Raw genomic sequence first — 16,038 nt, forward strand, 5'->3', positions numbered from 1 at the left:
CCTCCGAGGAGGGACTCAGGCCGGCTAACAATATAGGGTTCAATACAATAAAATAAAACAATATGCATCATCAATATAAAATACATTAAAATACAATTCATACAAATTCCAAAAAAGTCAGTTCGTCAGAGTGAATTACAAATTCATCGCCATCCGCCAATACCGTGGAGTTGAGGAAGTTTAGTGGCCTATGCAACCCTGGGAATTCTAGTTTTGCAATTATTTTGCTCCAAAGTGCAAACTACAACATGCAGTACTCTGCATTGCAATTTGGCATCGCTTGACTGGCCGTGGCTCAATTCTGTGCAACCTTGGGAGTTCTAGTTTTGCAACTATTTCGCCTGCTCTGACTCAAAGTGCAAACTACAACTCCTAGGACTCTGACTTGCACTTTGACATTGCTTTTCTTGTCAGTGCTCAATTCTACACAATCCTGCAAATTCTAGTTTTGCAACTCTTTCTCTTCCCAAAATGCAAACTACAACTCCAAGGTTTGCCCCTTTCCCCTGATTTGGGTGCTCCAAAACAGTTAAAACAAACCTAGAAAATATTAACCATCGGCAAGAGATAAAAGACCCACCATAATAAGGCGAAACCAATTCCAAACAACAACAATAATGTCCCCAAACATGGTGCACGGCCTGAAAAATCATTTAATGTTCGTATATTTGTTTCATATTTGCATATTTGTTTCATGTTTTTGTGTACTGGTATATTTTAAATTGTGTGGTTTTCCTTTGAATTGTAAGCCACTTTGAGTCTCCTTCAGGAGAGATAAAGTGAGGTATAAACAAACAATAATAATAACAACAACAATAATATATTATTATTATCATACTGTGTTTTTGTGTCAGTAAAGTAGTAATAATAATAATAATAATAATAATAATAATAATAATATATGGTACCTTTTGTTTCCTTTGTAGAAGATAAACTAGCTAATCAGTGCAATCTTATTATTCTTAACTCCAAAATGCATTGGCTGCAGGTGGTTTGAATTAGACAAAAGTATATTTTGCCATTTGAACTCTTTTCTGCTGTTTGATCTCAGAAATCAGCTAAAATTGCTATCTCCCAAAGGAAGCACCAAGCTGGCTCACATCAGAGCCAAAAACAGAGAGAAGAATAGACTTATGCCAAATCCAGACCTCATCCAGCCTAGTAATGCAGCCATAATCCTGGCATAAAATTTGGCCACGGTGATAGTAATCCAAAGTAATTTCTAACACTCCCTAAACTGGAAGAGATTTGGATTCATGATGGCGCCAGCTGGCATAGGGTTTGTTCAGCTGTCTCTTGCCCTTCTTGGCCATTTAGAACTGCAATCAGTGGCTGAAATCCTTCCTTTACAGGGGTAGTTGGGCAGCTACAACATTTTTTGTCTAATATGGAACATCTGCATTCAGGAGGTAGAGTTGAACATATGATGCTGGTGCACAAAAACATGGTTTATTTATTGTGTCAGGAGCAACCAGACATTTGTATTACATTTTTAACAAAACAAACAAACAGACAGACAAAACACAAAGTTTGCAAGCTTGGTAGTTGGTTAAATGTCCTTTGAGCAGTATCTGGCCACTTGGAGTGCCTCTGGTGTTGCCGCAAGGAGGTCCTCCACTGTGCATGTGGCAGGGCTCAGGTTGCATTGCAGCAGGTGGTCTGTAGTTTGCTCTTCTCCACACTCGCATGTCAAGGATTCAACTTTGTAGCCGCATTTCTTAAGATTGGCTCTGCATCTTGTGGTGCCAGAGCGCAGTCTGTTCAGCGCCTTCCAAGTCACCCAGTCTTCTGTGTACCCAAGGGGGAGTCTCTCATTTGGTATCAGCCATTGATTGAGGTTCTGGGTTTGAGCCTGCCACTTTTGGACTCTCACTTGCTGAGGTGTTCCAGCAAGTGCCTCTGTAGATCTTAGAAAACTATTTCTTGATTTAAGTCGTTGACGTGCTGGCTGATACCCAAACAAGGGATGGGCTGGAGATGTCACTGCCTTGGTCCTTTCACTATTGGTTGCTACTTCCTGGTGGATGTCAGGTGGTGCAATACCGGCTAAGCAGTGTAATTTCTCCAGTTTTGTAGGGCGCAGACACCCCGTGATAATGTGGCATGTCTCATTAAGAGCCACATCCTTGTTTTAGCGTGGTGAGATGTGTTCCACACCGGGCATGCATACTCAGCAGCAGAGTAGCATAGTACAAGAGCAGATGTCTTCACTGTGTCTGGTTGTGATCCCCAGGTTGTGCCAGTCAGAAACAAAAACATGGTGCATTACACACATATACAGGCAGCCCCCAAGATAAGTTATGTAGGTTTTTATTTATTTGTTTTTTTGTTTGTTTACGACTATTGCACAACGCAATTAAATACCTTCCCCAGCACACACTACAAAACAACACACTTATCCCTCCACACCTCAACCACCACTGCACAGCCACATCAATGCAAAAACATGGAGTTCAGCATAGCCACAGCTCTAGGATAAAAACTATCTCTCAGCCTTTGTCCTTGTCTTTGTCACCCTGTACCATCTGCCAGATGGCAATAATTAAAAAAAAAGAAAATACTGGTTGAGATGGATCCTCAATAATTGTGTTTGAAATTAGTAGCAAGATCAAAGGTATAGATTAATTTTCTTGAGCCTAGCAATTGTCTGGGAAGAACTAATGAGATGGTTTGTCAAGGTATGATGACAGTAAATGCCAATGTATTGTCGAAGGCTTTCATGGCCGGAATCCATGGGTTGTTGTAGGTTTTTCCGGGCTATATGGCCATGTTCTGGAGGCAATTTTTCTCCTGACGTTTCGCCTGCATCTATGGCAAGCATCCTCAGAGGTAGTGAGGTCTGACTTCACTACCTCTGAGGATGCTTGCCATAGATGCAGGCGAAACGTCAGGAGAAAAATTGCCTCCAGAACATGGCCATATAGCCCGGAAAAACCTACAACAACCCAGTAAACGCCAAGTTTAGGAGCAATCTAAACTTTTAATGGCTTGATTCCACTTCTAGCCCTTGGCTGGAAAAAACAACAACAGCCTCAAAAAAGTCAAATGGTAACTTCCAAAATGTGTGTTATTTTCAGATCGCAATGAGTGTCAAGAGATACCCAACCTTTGTAGCCATGGTGACTGTATAGATCGCGAGGGAGGATATACCTGCCGTTGCCACACTGGATTCAAAACCAATGAAGACCAAACCATGTGTGTAGGTATGTATGGAAACGTCACCTTACTCATGGTTTCTGTTTAGGACAATATAAGGCTGGCATCTGGGCATTTAGGTGCAAATTCTATTACCAAGTATTTTGTTTGACATACGTACATTAGTCGAGTTGTGTTTCTCGTGGCTTATAATATGAAATTTTCTAAACTGTATTAATCTGTCCATAGATATTAATGAATGTGACCGAGAACCATGTGGAAATGGCACATGTAGGAATACAGTCGGTTCTTTCAACTGCCGCTGCCATACAGGATTCATCCTTTCTCACAATAACGACTGTATAGGTAAGGAAATCCTTCATTAGTGTGCCTCAAAGTCTTGTTGTTTTTTATACTGTGCAACTATAGTACTCATTGGACTACTCAGAAAGGGTGTGACTGCAGCAGAAGTACTAATGATATACTCCTGTGTGCTATGATGACCAAATATAACCCCACAATTTACCAAAATTTACCTAGATTAAGAGTCTCTGATGTGTTGCTGGCCAAGGGACTGGGAAAGGGTGAAAGCTGCACACTCTGAGACCTCTTCTACACTGCCCTATATCCCAGGATCTGATCCCAGATTATCTGCTTTGAACTGGGATATATGAGTCCACACTGCTATATAATCCAATTCAAAGCAGATAATCTGGATTTTATATGGCAGTTTAAAACGGGCCTGAGTTGCAGGGCACATCAAGACAAAGAGTTGCCAAAAGACCCCAAAAAGTCTGCCTGGCTTAAGTAGTAGGTTGTAAAACAGTTATGAGTAAATCCAGGCCCTTTGGGCTATTTTTTCAGGCCCTCCTTTCTCACGCCATCCTATCCTTCCATCTTTCTCTCTTTCCTTCCTCCTTCCCTCCCTTTCTCCTTCCTTCTTTCCTTCCTTCTTTCTCTCTCTCCCTTTCTCCTTCCTTCCCTTTTGTCTTTCTTTTCTTATCCCTTTCCTTTATCCTTTCCTACTTTCCTTCCATCCTTCTTTTTCTCCCTTTCTTCTTTCTCTTTTTCCTTCCTCCTTCCCCTTCATTCCTCCTTCCCTTTTGTCTTTCCTTCCTTCCCTTTCCTCCCACCTTCCCTCTCTCCCTCTTTCTCCTTCCATTCCTTCCTTTTATTTTTTTCTTCCTTCTCTTTCTTTCCTTCTTCCCTTTCTCCTTCCCTTCCTTCCATCCATCCATCCCTTTTATCTTTCCTTCCTTCTCTCTTTCCTTCCTCCTTACCTCCCTCTTTCTCCTTCCATCCTTACACCCTTTCGTCCCTCCTTCCTTCCCTCTCTATCTTTTCCTTCCTTCCTTCCCTTTTGTCTTTCCTTTTTCTCTTTTTCCTTCCTTCCTCCTTCCTTCCTTCCTTCCTTCCTTCCTTCCTTCCATCCATCCATCCATCCATCCCTTTTGTCTTTCCTTTTGTCTTTCCTTCCTCCTTACCTCCCTCTTTCTCCTTCCATCCTTACACCCTTTCATCCCTCCTTCCTTCCCTCTCTTCCTTTTCCTTCCCTCCTTCCCTTTTGTTTTTCCTTTTTTTTCTCTTTCCTTCCTCCTTCCTTCCTTCCTTCCTTCCTTCCTTCCATCCATCCATCCATCCCTTTTGTCTTTCCTCCTCTCTTCCCTTCCTCCTTACCTCCCTGTTTCTCCTTCTATCCTTCCACCCTTTCATCCTTCCTTCCTGCTCTCTCTCCCCTTTCCCTACCTTTCCTTTTGTCTTTCCTTCCTTCTCTTTCCTTTATCCTTTCCTTCCTTCCATCCTTCTCTTCCTCCCCTTCTTCCTTCCCCTTTTCCTTTCTCCTTCCTTTTCATCCTTCCTTCTCTTTTGCCTTTCCTTCGTTTCCCCTCTTCTTCTCTTCTTGTCTTCCCAATAAATTTGCAGGATTTTTCGGAGGCAACACTGATTCAATCATTCCAGTGGGGGGGTTTTGGAAACCCACTGGGTCACCATGGGCAAGTGACTTTCTCAGCCTCAAAGGAAGGCAAAGACAAACCTTTTTTGAACAAATTTTGCTAAGAAAATCCCAAAATAGGTTTGCCATAAGTTGGAAACATCTTGTAAATAGATAGTAATGACAAATAACAACTTAGTTTTCTCAGGAGAGGAGAGGATGCAGTCTTGTCCTTCCCAGTAGGACTCAGCCAAAAGCAAACTGATGTAGCCGCTCCAAGTATCCTGCAATAATAATATTATACTGTAGTATTCCTTTGATTACTACTTCTTGCAAGGACATTTTTTTCATAATATTTTGGACACTTTATTAATACTATTTTTATTTCTCCTTTTCTTTATTTCCCTCCCCTTACCCCTTACCCCCTTTTCTTAACCCTTTCTCCTTTTAGATATCGATGAATGTGCCACTGGCAATGGGAATCTGTGCAGGAATGGCAGGTGCAACAACACTATTGGATCGTTCCTGTGTGTCTGCAATGAAGGTTTTGAAATGACTCCAGATGGAAGAGTCTGCCTTGGTATGTACAAGGGCTTCATCACAAAATTTCACTGTTTATTTTCTATGAAAACAGCAGCTTACTCAGAATGTTCCCATGAATAATGGTGAAAGAGGTGAAGAATCGACTAGATGTCCTGCTGAAATCATAAATGTTTTTCAAAATCTCAAGGGTCAGATGAATGATATTCTTGGTATATCTTTTCTACAACCTTATCAGGTGCATGTTCATTCCCTGTTTAAAGAACCAAGTCATTTATAATAATATACATTATTTATTTTCCTCTCTATCTCCCCAAGGGGACTCATGGCGGATTACAGTACACATATACGGCAAACATTCAATGCCATTATACAATTAAGTACACAGACAGTACACAAACAGAGGTAAAGGCTTCCCATCTTTTTCCATCCCTGGCATTTGGAGGCTATGCTCGACTCCGGCCATGGGAGGTGCTGTTGCATCTGCTGAATTTAATTATTTTCTATTTTCTGTATAAGTGGGCTATTTGTTGATCTTACTAATTCAGGAATCCATTCATATTCTCCTGATTGTCAGCCCTGCTTCTGCCAACCTAGCAGTTCGAATGCATGCAATGCGAGTAGATGAATAGGTACCACCTCGGCGGGAAGGTAAAAGGGCGCCCCATGCAGATAAACAGACATGCTGGCAACACAATTGGAGATGTATTGTCTATGGACAACAGGCTCTGCTCACAGCTCCATCTTCCATGCCGAGGAGCTTTGTTGTCCGTAGATGTTCTCCCGATCGAATCGCTGGCATGTCCACATGGACGTCTTTTATTACCTCCCCGCCAAAGTGGTACCTGTTTATCTGCTCACATTACTGTTTTTGAACTGCTAGGTGAGCAGAAGCTGGGCGGATGGTTGGGAGCTCACCCCAACCCAGGCTTGAACTGTTGTTTCAATCAGCAAGATTTTCTGCAGTTGGCGGTTTAACCCACTGTGCTAAAGCCCGGCCCATTTATATTTGTTTCCAATCAGATTTGACTGATATTGTTTATCTAATGCTTAGATCATAGGTTTTTCACATAGAGGACAAACAAATAAAAACATGAAAACCATATTATGAAATACGACACAATATACATCATTTAAATCATTAAAATGCTACATACATCAATGGCAAGATGCACCCTTAAAATACTACATAAAATACTATATGAACTATCTCTTGCATAGTTCAAAAACCAAGTAAAATTCAGTATTGCTAAAACTTAAGCAAGAAAGAGTTTAGATATAAACAACTACACTATGATTAGGTAAAAGCATCCCCAGAACAGTCACCTGCAATAGACTGATATAGTAGGCGAGTAATTTTGCTCAGTCACAAAATCAAATGACAACATCCAATCATAACAACATAGAATTTTTTACTTACTAGCATCACTCTTTCTGAACATAATAATAATAATAATAATAATAATAATAATAATAATAATAATACATCACACAGTCCTAGACATTTGGGAAGTGTTCGACTTGTGATTTTTTGATACGAAATCCAGCATATAGATCTCGTTTGCAGTGACATACTGTGCTATTGTGTCAGTAAAGTAATAATAATAATAATAATAATAATACACTTTATTTATATTGTGCTTTACCTCCCTGGAGGGATTCAAAGTGGATTACATTATACATATATGAGGCAAACATCCAGTGCCTTTTGCACACAGCGAACAATGATATACAACACAGACAAAGGTGAAGGCCTTCCCCTTTTTTCCATCTGCGGCGTCTGGAGGTGATGCTTAACTCCCGCCATGGGAGGTGCTCTTTTTTCATTTTTCCATGCTGTGGAGTCTGTTGTCCATAGACATCTCCAATTGTGTTGCCAGCATGTCTGCTTATCTGCATGGGGAGCCCTTTTACCTTCCCGCCGAGGTGGTACCTATTCATCTACTCGCATTGCATGCATTCGAACTGCTAGGTTGGCAGAAGCAGGGCTGACAATCAGGAGAATATGAATGGGTTCCTGAATTAGTAAGATCAACAAATAGCCCACTTATACAGAAAATAAAAAATAATTAAATTAAACAAATAATTGTATAAACCTGTTATACTGTTCAATTTCACAGTAATCACAAACAATATTATATGGGTTTGGTACAATCACTCTGAAATGGTATCAATGCCTTGTCTTCTTATGCCGAGTTGAAATATGAATCAGCTGCCCACGATCGGTTTCGGCTTACTCCAGGCCTTCCTCTGGTGGTCTAGAATTATTATATACATATATATTGAACATTATTTGTTTGTTTGTTTGTTTCATATCAAAAGCATTGCATAAATTAGTATATAAAACCGATAAAAATAGAAGGCGCTCAGGTGGCGAAATATCTTTTGACCAAAAATGGGCAACAGCATATACTAAAATACATTTAAAGATACTTGCAAAATTATAAACTTAACACTTATTATATACATCAACATTTGCTGCAAATATACCCATTGAACATCATATACTAAAACACATTTAAAGGTATATTGTCGAAGGCTTTCATGGCCGGAATCACTGGGTTGCTGTAGGTTTTTTCGGGCTATGTGGCCATGTTCTAGAGTCATTCTCTCCTGACGTTTTGCCTGCATCTATGCGGCAAAACATCTAGTGGGGTACCTCTGAGGATGCTTGCCATAGATGCAGGCGAAACGTCAGGAGAGAATGCTTCTAGAACATGGCCATATAGCCCGAAAAAATCTACAACCCACATTTAAAGGTACTTACTAAGTTATAAACTTGACACTTGTTCTCCTTATAGATATTTAATTTAATTATTTTCTATTTTCTGTATAAGTGGGCTATTTGTTGAGCTTACTGACAATCAGGAGCTCATCCCGACTTGCGGCTTCGAACGGCCAACCTTCTGGTCAGCAGATTATCAGTAGCTAGCTACTGTGCCCCTAACTTAACTGGAAATATTTCATGAATCCGAGTCTTGCTCCCTAATTTTTCCTTTTAAAATTATATAAAAGGTGCTAATACAAAGATCAAACGCATGTGAGAGCTAATTGTTGCCTTGTTTATTTCTTCTTACAGATATCAATGAATGTGCACTGGATCCTGGCAAATGTGCCCCTGGTACATGTCAGAACTTGGATGGTTCGTACAGATGCATCTGTCCTCCTGGATATGCCCTGAAAGATGACAACTGCAATGGTATGTGATGCTCGCTCATGTTCCATGTCTCCAGATAGAGACAGAGAGAGCATAGAATGCAGTAGCACAAAGCAAGGCTAATAATAATAATAATAATAATAATAATAATAATAATAATAATAACTTTATTTATACCCCTCCACCATCTCCCCAAGGGACTCGGAGCAGCTTACATGAGGCCAAGCCCAACAACACATCAATAAAACAAAAAAGCAATAAACAAAACAGTACAATACGATACAAATTAATAGAAATCACATATAGGCAATCTCCGAACGTATTCTCCCCTATGAACCATCAAGATTATTAAGATTGTTTGGAGAGGCCCTGCTCTCGGTCCCACCAGCCTCGCAAGCGCGTCTGGTGGGGACGAGGGACAGGGCCTTCTCGGTGGTGGCCCCTCGACTCTGGAACTCTCTCCCACTGGAGATCAGAACCGCCTTTTAGGAAACAGGTGAAGACGTGGTTATGGAGACAGGCATTCAACGAGTGAGCCAACACCCTGAGATATGGATGGAGGATGATGAGCAGCGATTTTAGTGTGACGACGGACCATTATAGTTATTGATTGTAATTGCTGTTTTAATGTTTTACTGTAATATGTATTATGATGTTTTATTGATTGTATGTGATATTATGGTTGGAAACCGGTCTATAAAACTTTTAAATAAATAAATAATAGGCAATAACACACAAGGATTTAAAAACCTATGGCCGGGCCAAATGTAATAGTTTAAAATATAAAAAATAAATGCTGGGCATGAACAAGGTAGGATATATCTGGTAGGAGGGTTTTAAAGAAGTGAGGGGAGCACAATCCAACGCAATCCAATAGTTAAAATGCATTCTGGGGACATATTGCTGGAAATTATTTCCTTATTCCGGAAAGGCACTTAAAGAAATGTAAAGTGCTTTGGAGGACAGAGTGCTATGGGGTCATTATTCCGGGAAGGCACACTGGAACAGCCACGTTTTCAGGCTCCTCTTAAAGACTGCCAATGTTGGGGCATGCCTGATATCCTTGGGAAGTGAGTTCCAGAGTCGGGGGGGCCACCACCGAGAAGGCCCTCTCCCTCGTCCCCACCAATCTCGCCTGCGACGGAGGTGGGAGCACGAGCAGGGCCTCTCCAGATGATCGAAGAGATTGTGTGGGTTTGAACACAGAAATGTGGTCACGCAGGTAGGCAGGTCCCAAACCAGTCAGGGCTTTGTAGGTAAGAACCTGCACCTTGAATTGGGACCGGAAAATGAATGGCAACCAATGTAGCTCCTTAAACAGGGGGGTTGACCGCTCCCTGTAAGTTGCACCAGTTAGTAACCTGGCTGCTGCCCATTGTACCAATTCGAATTTCCGGGCCGTTTTCAAGCAACACACAAGGGACAGTAATGCTATATTTTAAAGCAGTAGAAAGCAGCATTCATTGTGTGTTTTGTCGTTGATGCTGAACACTGAATATATATATATCCTTCCAGATATCGATGAGTGCTCCGAAGAGGCAGAGATTTGTGCCCTGGGTACATGCAGCAATACCCCTGGCAGCTTTGTTTGTCTGTGTCCTGAAGGATTTGTAGTATCTTTCAGTGGACGTAGATGTCAAGGTGAGGTTTTTTTATGTCTTTGGTGATTATTTTAACGACTAACTTTCTGATACAATCTCTAAGCTTTAGAATTAAGTCTATGAGGAACGAAGAATGTCTCCTGATGTACTCTACTGGCCACCTAATGTTCCCTTGGAAGTTTAATTTTAGGGAAACCCTAAGTGTGCTTAAGCGGCTGAGGGAGGAAAGGAAGGGGCCTGGGGCCAAGAATTGTGGGAGTTGAAGTCCAAAACACCCGGAGGGACAAAGTTTCCCCATGGCTTCACTAGATCCTGTGGAAATCAATCCCTTGTGCCATTCGTGCACCCTTCACTGGGACTTAGGGGGCTTTATAGGGCATTCCTTCAATGTATTGTCGAAGGCTTTCATGGCCAGAATCACTGGGTTGTTGTAGGTTTTTTCGGGCTGTATGGCCATGGTCTAGAGGCATTTTCTCCTGACATTTCGCCTGCATCTATGGCAAGCATCCTCAGAGATGGGCACAATACTGGCAAGCCTTGCTCCTTCAGTACTTTGATGGTCAATAAATACCCTAATACATCTGGACAAGAAGGCGATTAGAGACAAAATCTTTGAGAGGGATGCAGCTGACAACTTGCTGATTAGCAAACTGCAAGGTTTCTCTACTTGGTATCCTCGGCTAAAAAGTGACCAATATCGTCAACAATATCTTCAAGACCTAATGTCAGCGGTCCTGAGGAAAGCATTTACAGCCCTGTATTGTCGAAGGCTTTCATGGCTGGAATCACTAGGTTCTTGTAGGTTTTTTCGGGCTATAGGGCCACGTTCTAGAGGCATTTCTTCTGAAATTCTCCTAAAATTACTACAGCAAAATTTCTCCTAAAATTACTACAGCAAAACAGCAGAGAGGAAACAACCAGGCACATCTTAACACCTCTCAACAGAACATTTTCCCAGGCTCAGCCAAGCCTTCAAATGCTAATGAAGGTGGTCCGCTGAAACATTCACACCTAGCTTCAGCAGAGAGCTCTTTGCCCCACCCCAGTCATTCCACAGATATATAAACCCATTTTCCTATTTCCAACAGACCTCACTACCTCTGAGGATGCTTGCCATAGATGCAGGCGAAACGTCAGGAGAAATGCCTCTAGAACATGGCCCTATAGCCCGAAAAAACCTACAAGAACCTATTTACAGCCCTGCGATTTCAAACAATGCCGTCAAACTGACTAGAGGGAAGATACAGAGGGATCCCCCATGCCCAACGACTTTGCATTTGTGGCACAGGGGAAATAGAAGACCTAACACACTATTTGCTACGTTGCCCCTTGTACAATGACCCTAGGAAAAATCTCCTAGGATCACTCTTGGAAGAAAGGGCATCATGGCAACAATCTGCGGTGACCTGCGACTTGCTAGCAGATCATTCTAAAAATATAACACTAAAGGTTGCCACATTCTCAATCACAGCCCAAAAGATCAGAGCCAAAGTAGCAAAATCCATACTGGGGGTCAGAAATGGAAACGGTTTGGAATGACACAAAGCAGACACTGTTATTGTCATGTTTCTGCTTTCATAATTTTAAAGAACTTGTTTTAGTTTTAATTCTTGTTACGTTTTAAGGTTTATATTGGAAAGTGTTTATAAAGTTAGTGTATTACTGATGTCATAGCCTATGGCTAGTACAATAAACAATTCATTCATTCAAAGAAAGATGCATCCTCAGAGGTAGTGAGGTCTGTTGGAACTAGGAAAAAGGGTTTATATATCTGTGGAATGACCAGGGTGAGACAAAGGACTCTTGTCTGCTGGAGCTAGGTGTGAATGTTTCAGCTGACTAACTTGATTAGCATACAATGGCCTGACTGTGCCTGGGGCAAACTTCTGTTGAGAGGTGATTAGATGTCCCTGCCTGCTTCCTCTCTGTTGTTGTGCTGTTGCAATTTTAGAGTTTTTTAATACTGGTAGCCAGATTTTGTTCATTTTCATGATTTCCTCTTTTTTGTTGAAATTGTCCACATGGTTGTGGATTTCTACGGCTTCTCTGTGTAGTCTGACATGGTGGTTGTGAGAGTGGTCCAGCATTTCTGTGTTCTCAAATAATATGTGTCCAGGTTGGTTCATCAGGTGCTCTGCTATGGCTGACTTCTCTGGTTGAATCAGTCTGCAGTGCCATTCCTTCTTTCTCCGTCTGCTTTTCTTTTGTTTGAGAGAATCAGGCTCTTTCAGCCTCTTGGATTACATGATTAGTAATGCAATTGTGCACAATCTGTAGTAAGCCCAGTGAGTTAAATGAGACCTGTTATAGGACCGTATCCTATGTAAGTGATATAAAGTCTTTGTGTTGATAGCATAATGTGCTGTGTGATGCAATTATGTATAACTTGTATCACATTTTTAATACAATGTTCATTGTTAAAAAAAACAAAAAAAAAACAACTCAAATATTCCATGTCCTTATTTTGTTTTAGATCAGAGAATAAGCTACTGTTTCACTAAATTTGAAGAGGGGAAATGTTCTGTGCCGAAATCCAGAAACCATTCCAAGCAAGACTGCTGCTGCAGCATGAATGGAGAAGGATGGGGCGACCCATGTGAGCTATGTCCCCAAGAAGGAGAAGGTACATATAGACATAATATGTCAAGACCCAGAAGCCTCAAGTAGAGCCAAACACAAGATAAAGAGTTAAAAAAACACAGCTTTATTGTACAAAAATAGTCTTTTAAAGCACTTAACTTCAGCGCATAGAGTCAGTGTAGCAATTTGGCATCAAAAACCCAGTGATATCAGAAATAAAAATATAATCTGGATTATAATGCTGTTTAGAGAGCTGGACCTTAGGGAAGGCTGAGCGAAGGAAGATAGACGCTTTTGAACTGTGGTGTTGGAGGAAAGTTCTGAGAGTGCCTTGGACTGTGAGAAGATCCAACCAGTTCATCCTCCAGGAAATCAAGCCCGGCTGCTCACTGGAGGGAAGGAGACTAGAGACAAAGTTGAAGTACTTTGGCCACATCATGAGGAGAAAGCAAAGCCTAGAGAAGACAATTATGCTGGGGAAAGTGGAAGGCAAAAGGAAGAGGGGCCGACCAAGGGCAAGATGGATGGATGGCATCCTTGAAGTGACTGGACTGACCTTGAAGGAGCTGGGGGTGGTGACGGCCGACAGGGAGCACTGGCGTGGGCTGGTCCATGAGGTCAAGAAGAGTCGGAGACGACTGAACGAATGAACAACAACAACAATGCTGTTTAATCCAGATTAAACTCAAAGTTCAGCAATCTGCTTGAAAATTAGCACAGCACAAAAACACAGTCACAGAAGATGAAAAACAAAGTCCCAAAAATGATGAGATGTTCAAGCACAAAATTAGCAGAGTTTAAAGTTCCAGAAGTCAAAAGTGAAAGTCAAACCGGTCCATAGTCAAGCCGTAGTAAAAGGTAAACACAGGAATGCAGGAGTCTCAGGAAAGCAGGAATGCAGGAACACAGGAAGCTGTAGCCCAAGGACCCAAGCTAAAGAGTTGGCAGCAACAAAGATTTATGTCCCATAAAGACACTTTGCCTTCTGCAAAGTATCATTCAAACAGAACCCACTTTTATCTTAGATCTCCTCATTAGAGGATGATGAGCTCCCCACCCTTTCCTCATCGCTCTCAGCTGCATCCACCCCCGCAGCTAAGCCCGAGCATGCATCCCTTCATCTCTGCCAGCGTCTGCAAAGACTTAGATCTTGCCAAGTACTCCCCGGTTGCCAATCCCCTGTGAACTCCTCAAATTCATAACTGGGGGTGGGTTGGTTACAAATGTCCCTTATCTGTTGAACACAGGTCCAATCCAGCTCCTCCTCCTCTCCCATATCACTCCCAGACCCATCACTCCTTTCAAACCCCATGAAATCCTCGTCCTCTGTTGGGGCACTAAGTTATTTCCCGGATGCACTTCCTCTGAAGCTTTTCATCGGACTCTGGATCACGAGTAGCCCTCTTTACTCCCCTGCTTTCCTCCCCATCTCCCATTTCATAATCAGAGAAGCCCTCAAACGTCTCGGAATCACTTGGGCCCAATATTATTTCCCTAATGCGTTTCCGCCGTTGTTCCCCCTCTGACTCTTGCGCAGACCTCTTCTCCCTCCTACTGGTAGTAGGAACGTTACCATCACGCTGAACTGCAACATTATATATATATATACACACACACACACACACACACACACATATATATATACATACATACACACACACACAATACATATATGGAGTCTTTTGCATGATTGTTGCAATGCTTGCTCATAACTGAATATGTATATGCATATCATTCAGTAGGAGTAAAGTATAACAAGGGAGATTTTTGCTGTGCTAATTGTAGATCTGGTATCTGGTGAGAGTGAAAGAAACCAACAAAAATGTTCTACTTGTACATGAAAAACATTGAACCAGTGTAATGTCAATCAGTCAATCGATCTAGCATGTTTCCGTCTTGTCAGATGAATACTACCATGCACAACTGGTTGATTTTCTGCAGTTAAATCTCTCTGTTTGAATTATAGAAGCTTATCGGCAAATTTGCCCCTTTGGATCTGGCATTCTGGTGGGCCCTCGTGGTGAACCAATTGGTAAGTCATCAGTGCTTCGGCTTTATGGGACCCCCTTCTATTGATAATTTAGAAAGCACATTCTGCTTTTTTAGAATTAGGGGGAAGACCCTTGTCTCGTGAAGGTTACAATCTAGAAAACAAATAAGAGAAATAGAGGAGAAAACAAATATTTGCAAAGGAAATGCTTGTCAGGTGCACACTAAATGTTTACTTACTTAGGCGATTCCTCGTCTGAGTAGCATTGTCTTCCAAGATCGGTGTATTGGCGGTAGGTCTGTAGGTGACTGTGGAGCCCTATTCTTGACCATGTTCTCCCACAGTGAGGGCATTGGTTTCAGGTGGAAGGCGGTCTCGGTCGGGTTTAGCTTGATGCGCCTTCCTCCTGGCACATTTCTCTCTTTTACCCTCCATTCGTGCCTCTTCAAAATCTACCGCACTGCTGGTCACAGCTGACCTCCAGCTGGAGTGCTCAAGGTCCAGGGCTTCCCCGTTCTCAGTGTCTATGCCAGAGATTTTAAGATTGGCTTTGAGCCCATCTTTCAATCTCTTTTCCTGCCCACCAACATTCCATTTTCCGTTCTTGAATTCGGAGTAGAGCAACTGCTTTGGGAGATGGTGGTCGGGCATCCGGACAACGTGGCCGGTCCAGCGGAGTTGATGGCGGAGGATCATCGCTTCAATGCTGATGCTCTTTGCTTCTTCTTCCAGCACGCTGACATTTGTCCGCTTGGCTTGCCAAGAGATTTGCAGGATTTTCCAGAGGCAGCGCTGATGGAATTGTTCCAGGAGTTGCATGTGAAGTCTGTGGATAGTCCATGTCTTGCAGGCGTAAAGCAGGGTTGAGAGGACAATATCTTTATAGACAAGCACCTTGGTACCCCTAGTAATGTCCCAGTCCCCAAACACTCTGTGCTTCATTCGGAAAAATGCTGCACTCGCAGAACTCAGGCGGTGTTGTATTTCGGTGTCAATGTTGACTTTACACTAAATCAGTGGTTCTCAACCTGGGGTCCCCAGATGCTTTTGGCCTACAACTCCCAGAAATCCCAGCCAGTTTACCAGCTGTAAGGAATCCTGG

The 16,038-nt window shown here is 42.1% G+C and overlaps 1 protein-coding gene across 2 annotated transcripts in view; it reads left to right on the top strand.

Moving 5' to 3' along the window:
- The window catches only part of FBN1 (fibrillin 1), a 264,999-nt gene that overhangs the window by 220,128 nt on the left and 28,833 nt on the right, over positions 1–16,038 (top strand). For both annotated transcript variants that reach the window (XM_067471401.1, XM_067471402.1), the window contains 7 exons: positions 3,078–3,203; positions 3,385–3,501; positions 5,520–5,648; positions 8,688–8,807; positions 10,281–10,406; positions 12,840–12,989; positions 14,913–14,978. In XM_067471401.1, the coding sequence (XP_067327502.1) occupies positions 3,078–3,203; positions 3,385–3,501; positions 5,520–5,648; positions 8,688–8,807; positions 10,281–10,406; positions 12,840–12,989; positions 14,913–14,978 (834 nt within the window). The remainder of the gene's footprint in view (positions 1–3,077; positions 3,204–3,384; positions 3,502–5,519; positions 5,649–8,687; positions 8,808–10,280; positions 10,407–12,839; positions 12,990–14,912; positions 14,979–16,038) is intronic.

This window comes from Anolis sagrei, chromosome 9, assembly GCF_037176765.1.
Source record: "Anolis sagrei isolate rAnoSag1 chromosome 9, rAnoSag1.mat, whole genome shotgun sequence".
Lineage (NCBI taxonomy): Eukaryota > Metazoa > Chordata > Lepidosauria > Squamata > Dactyloidae > Anolis > Anolis sagrei.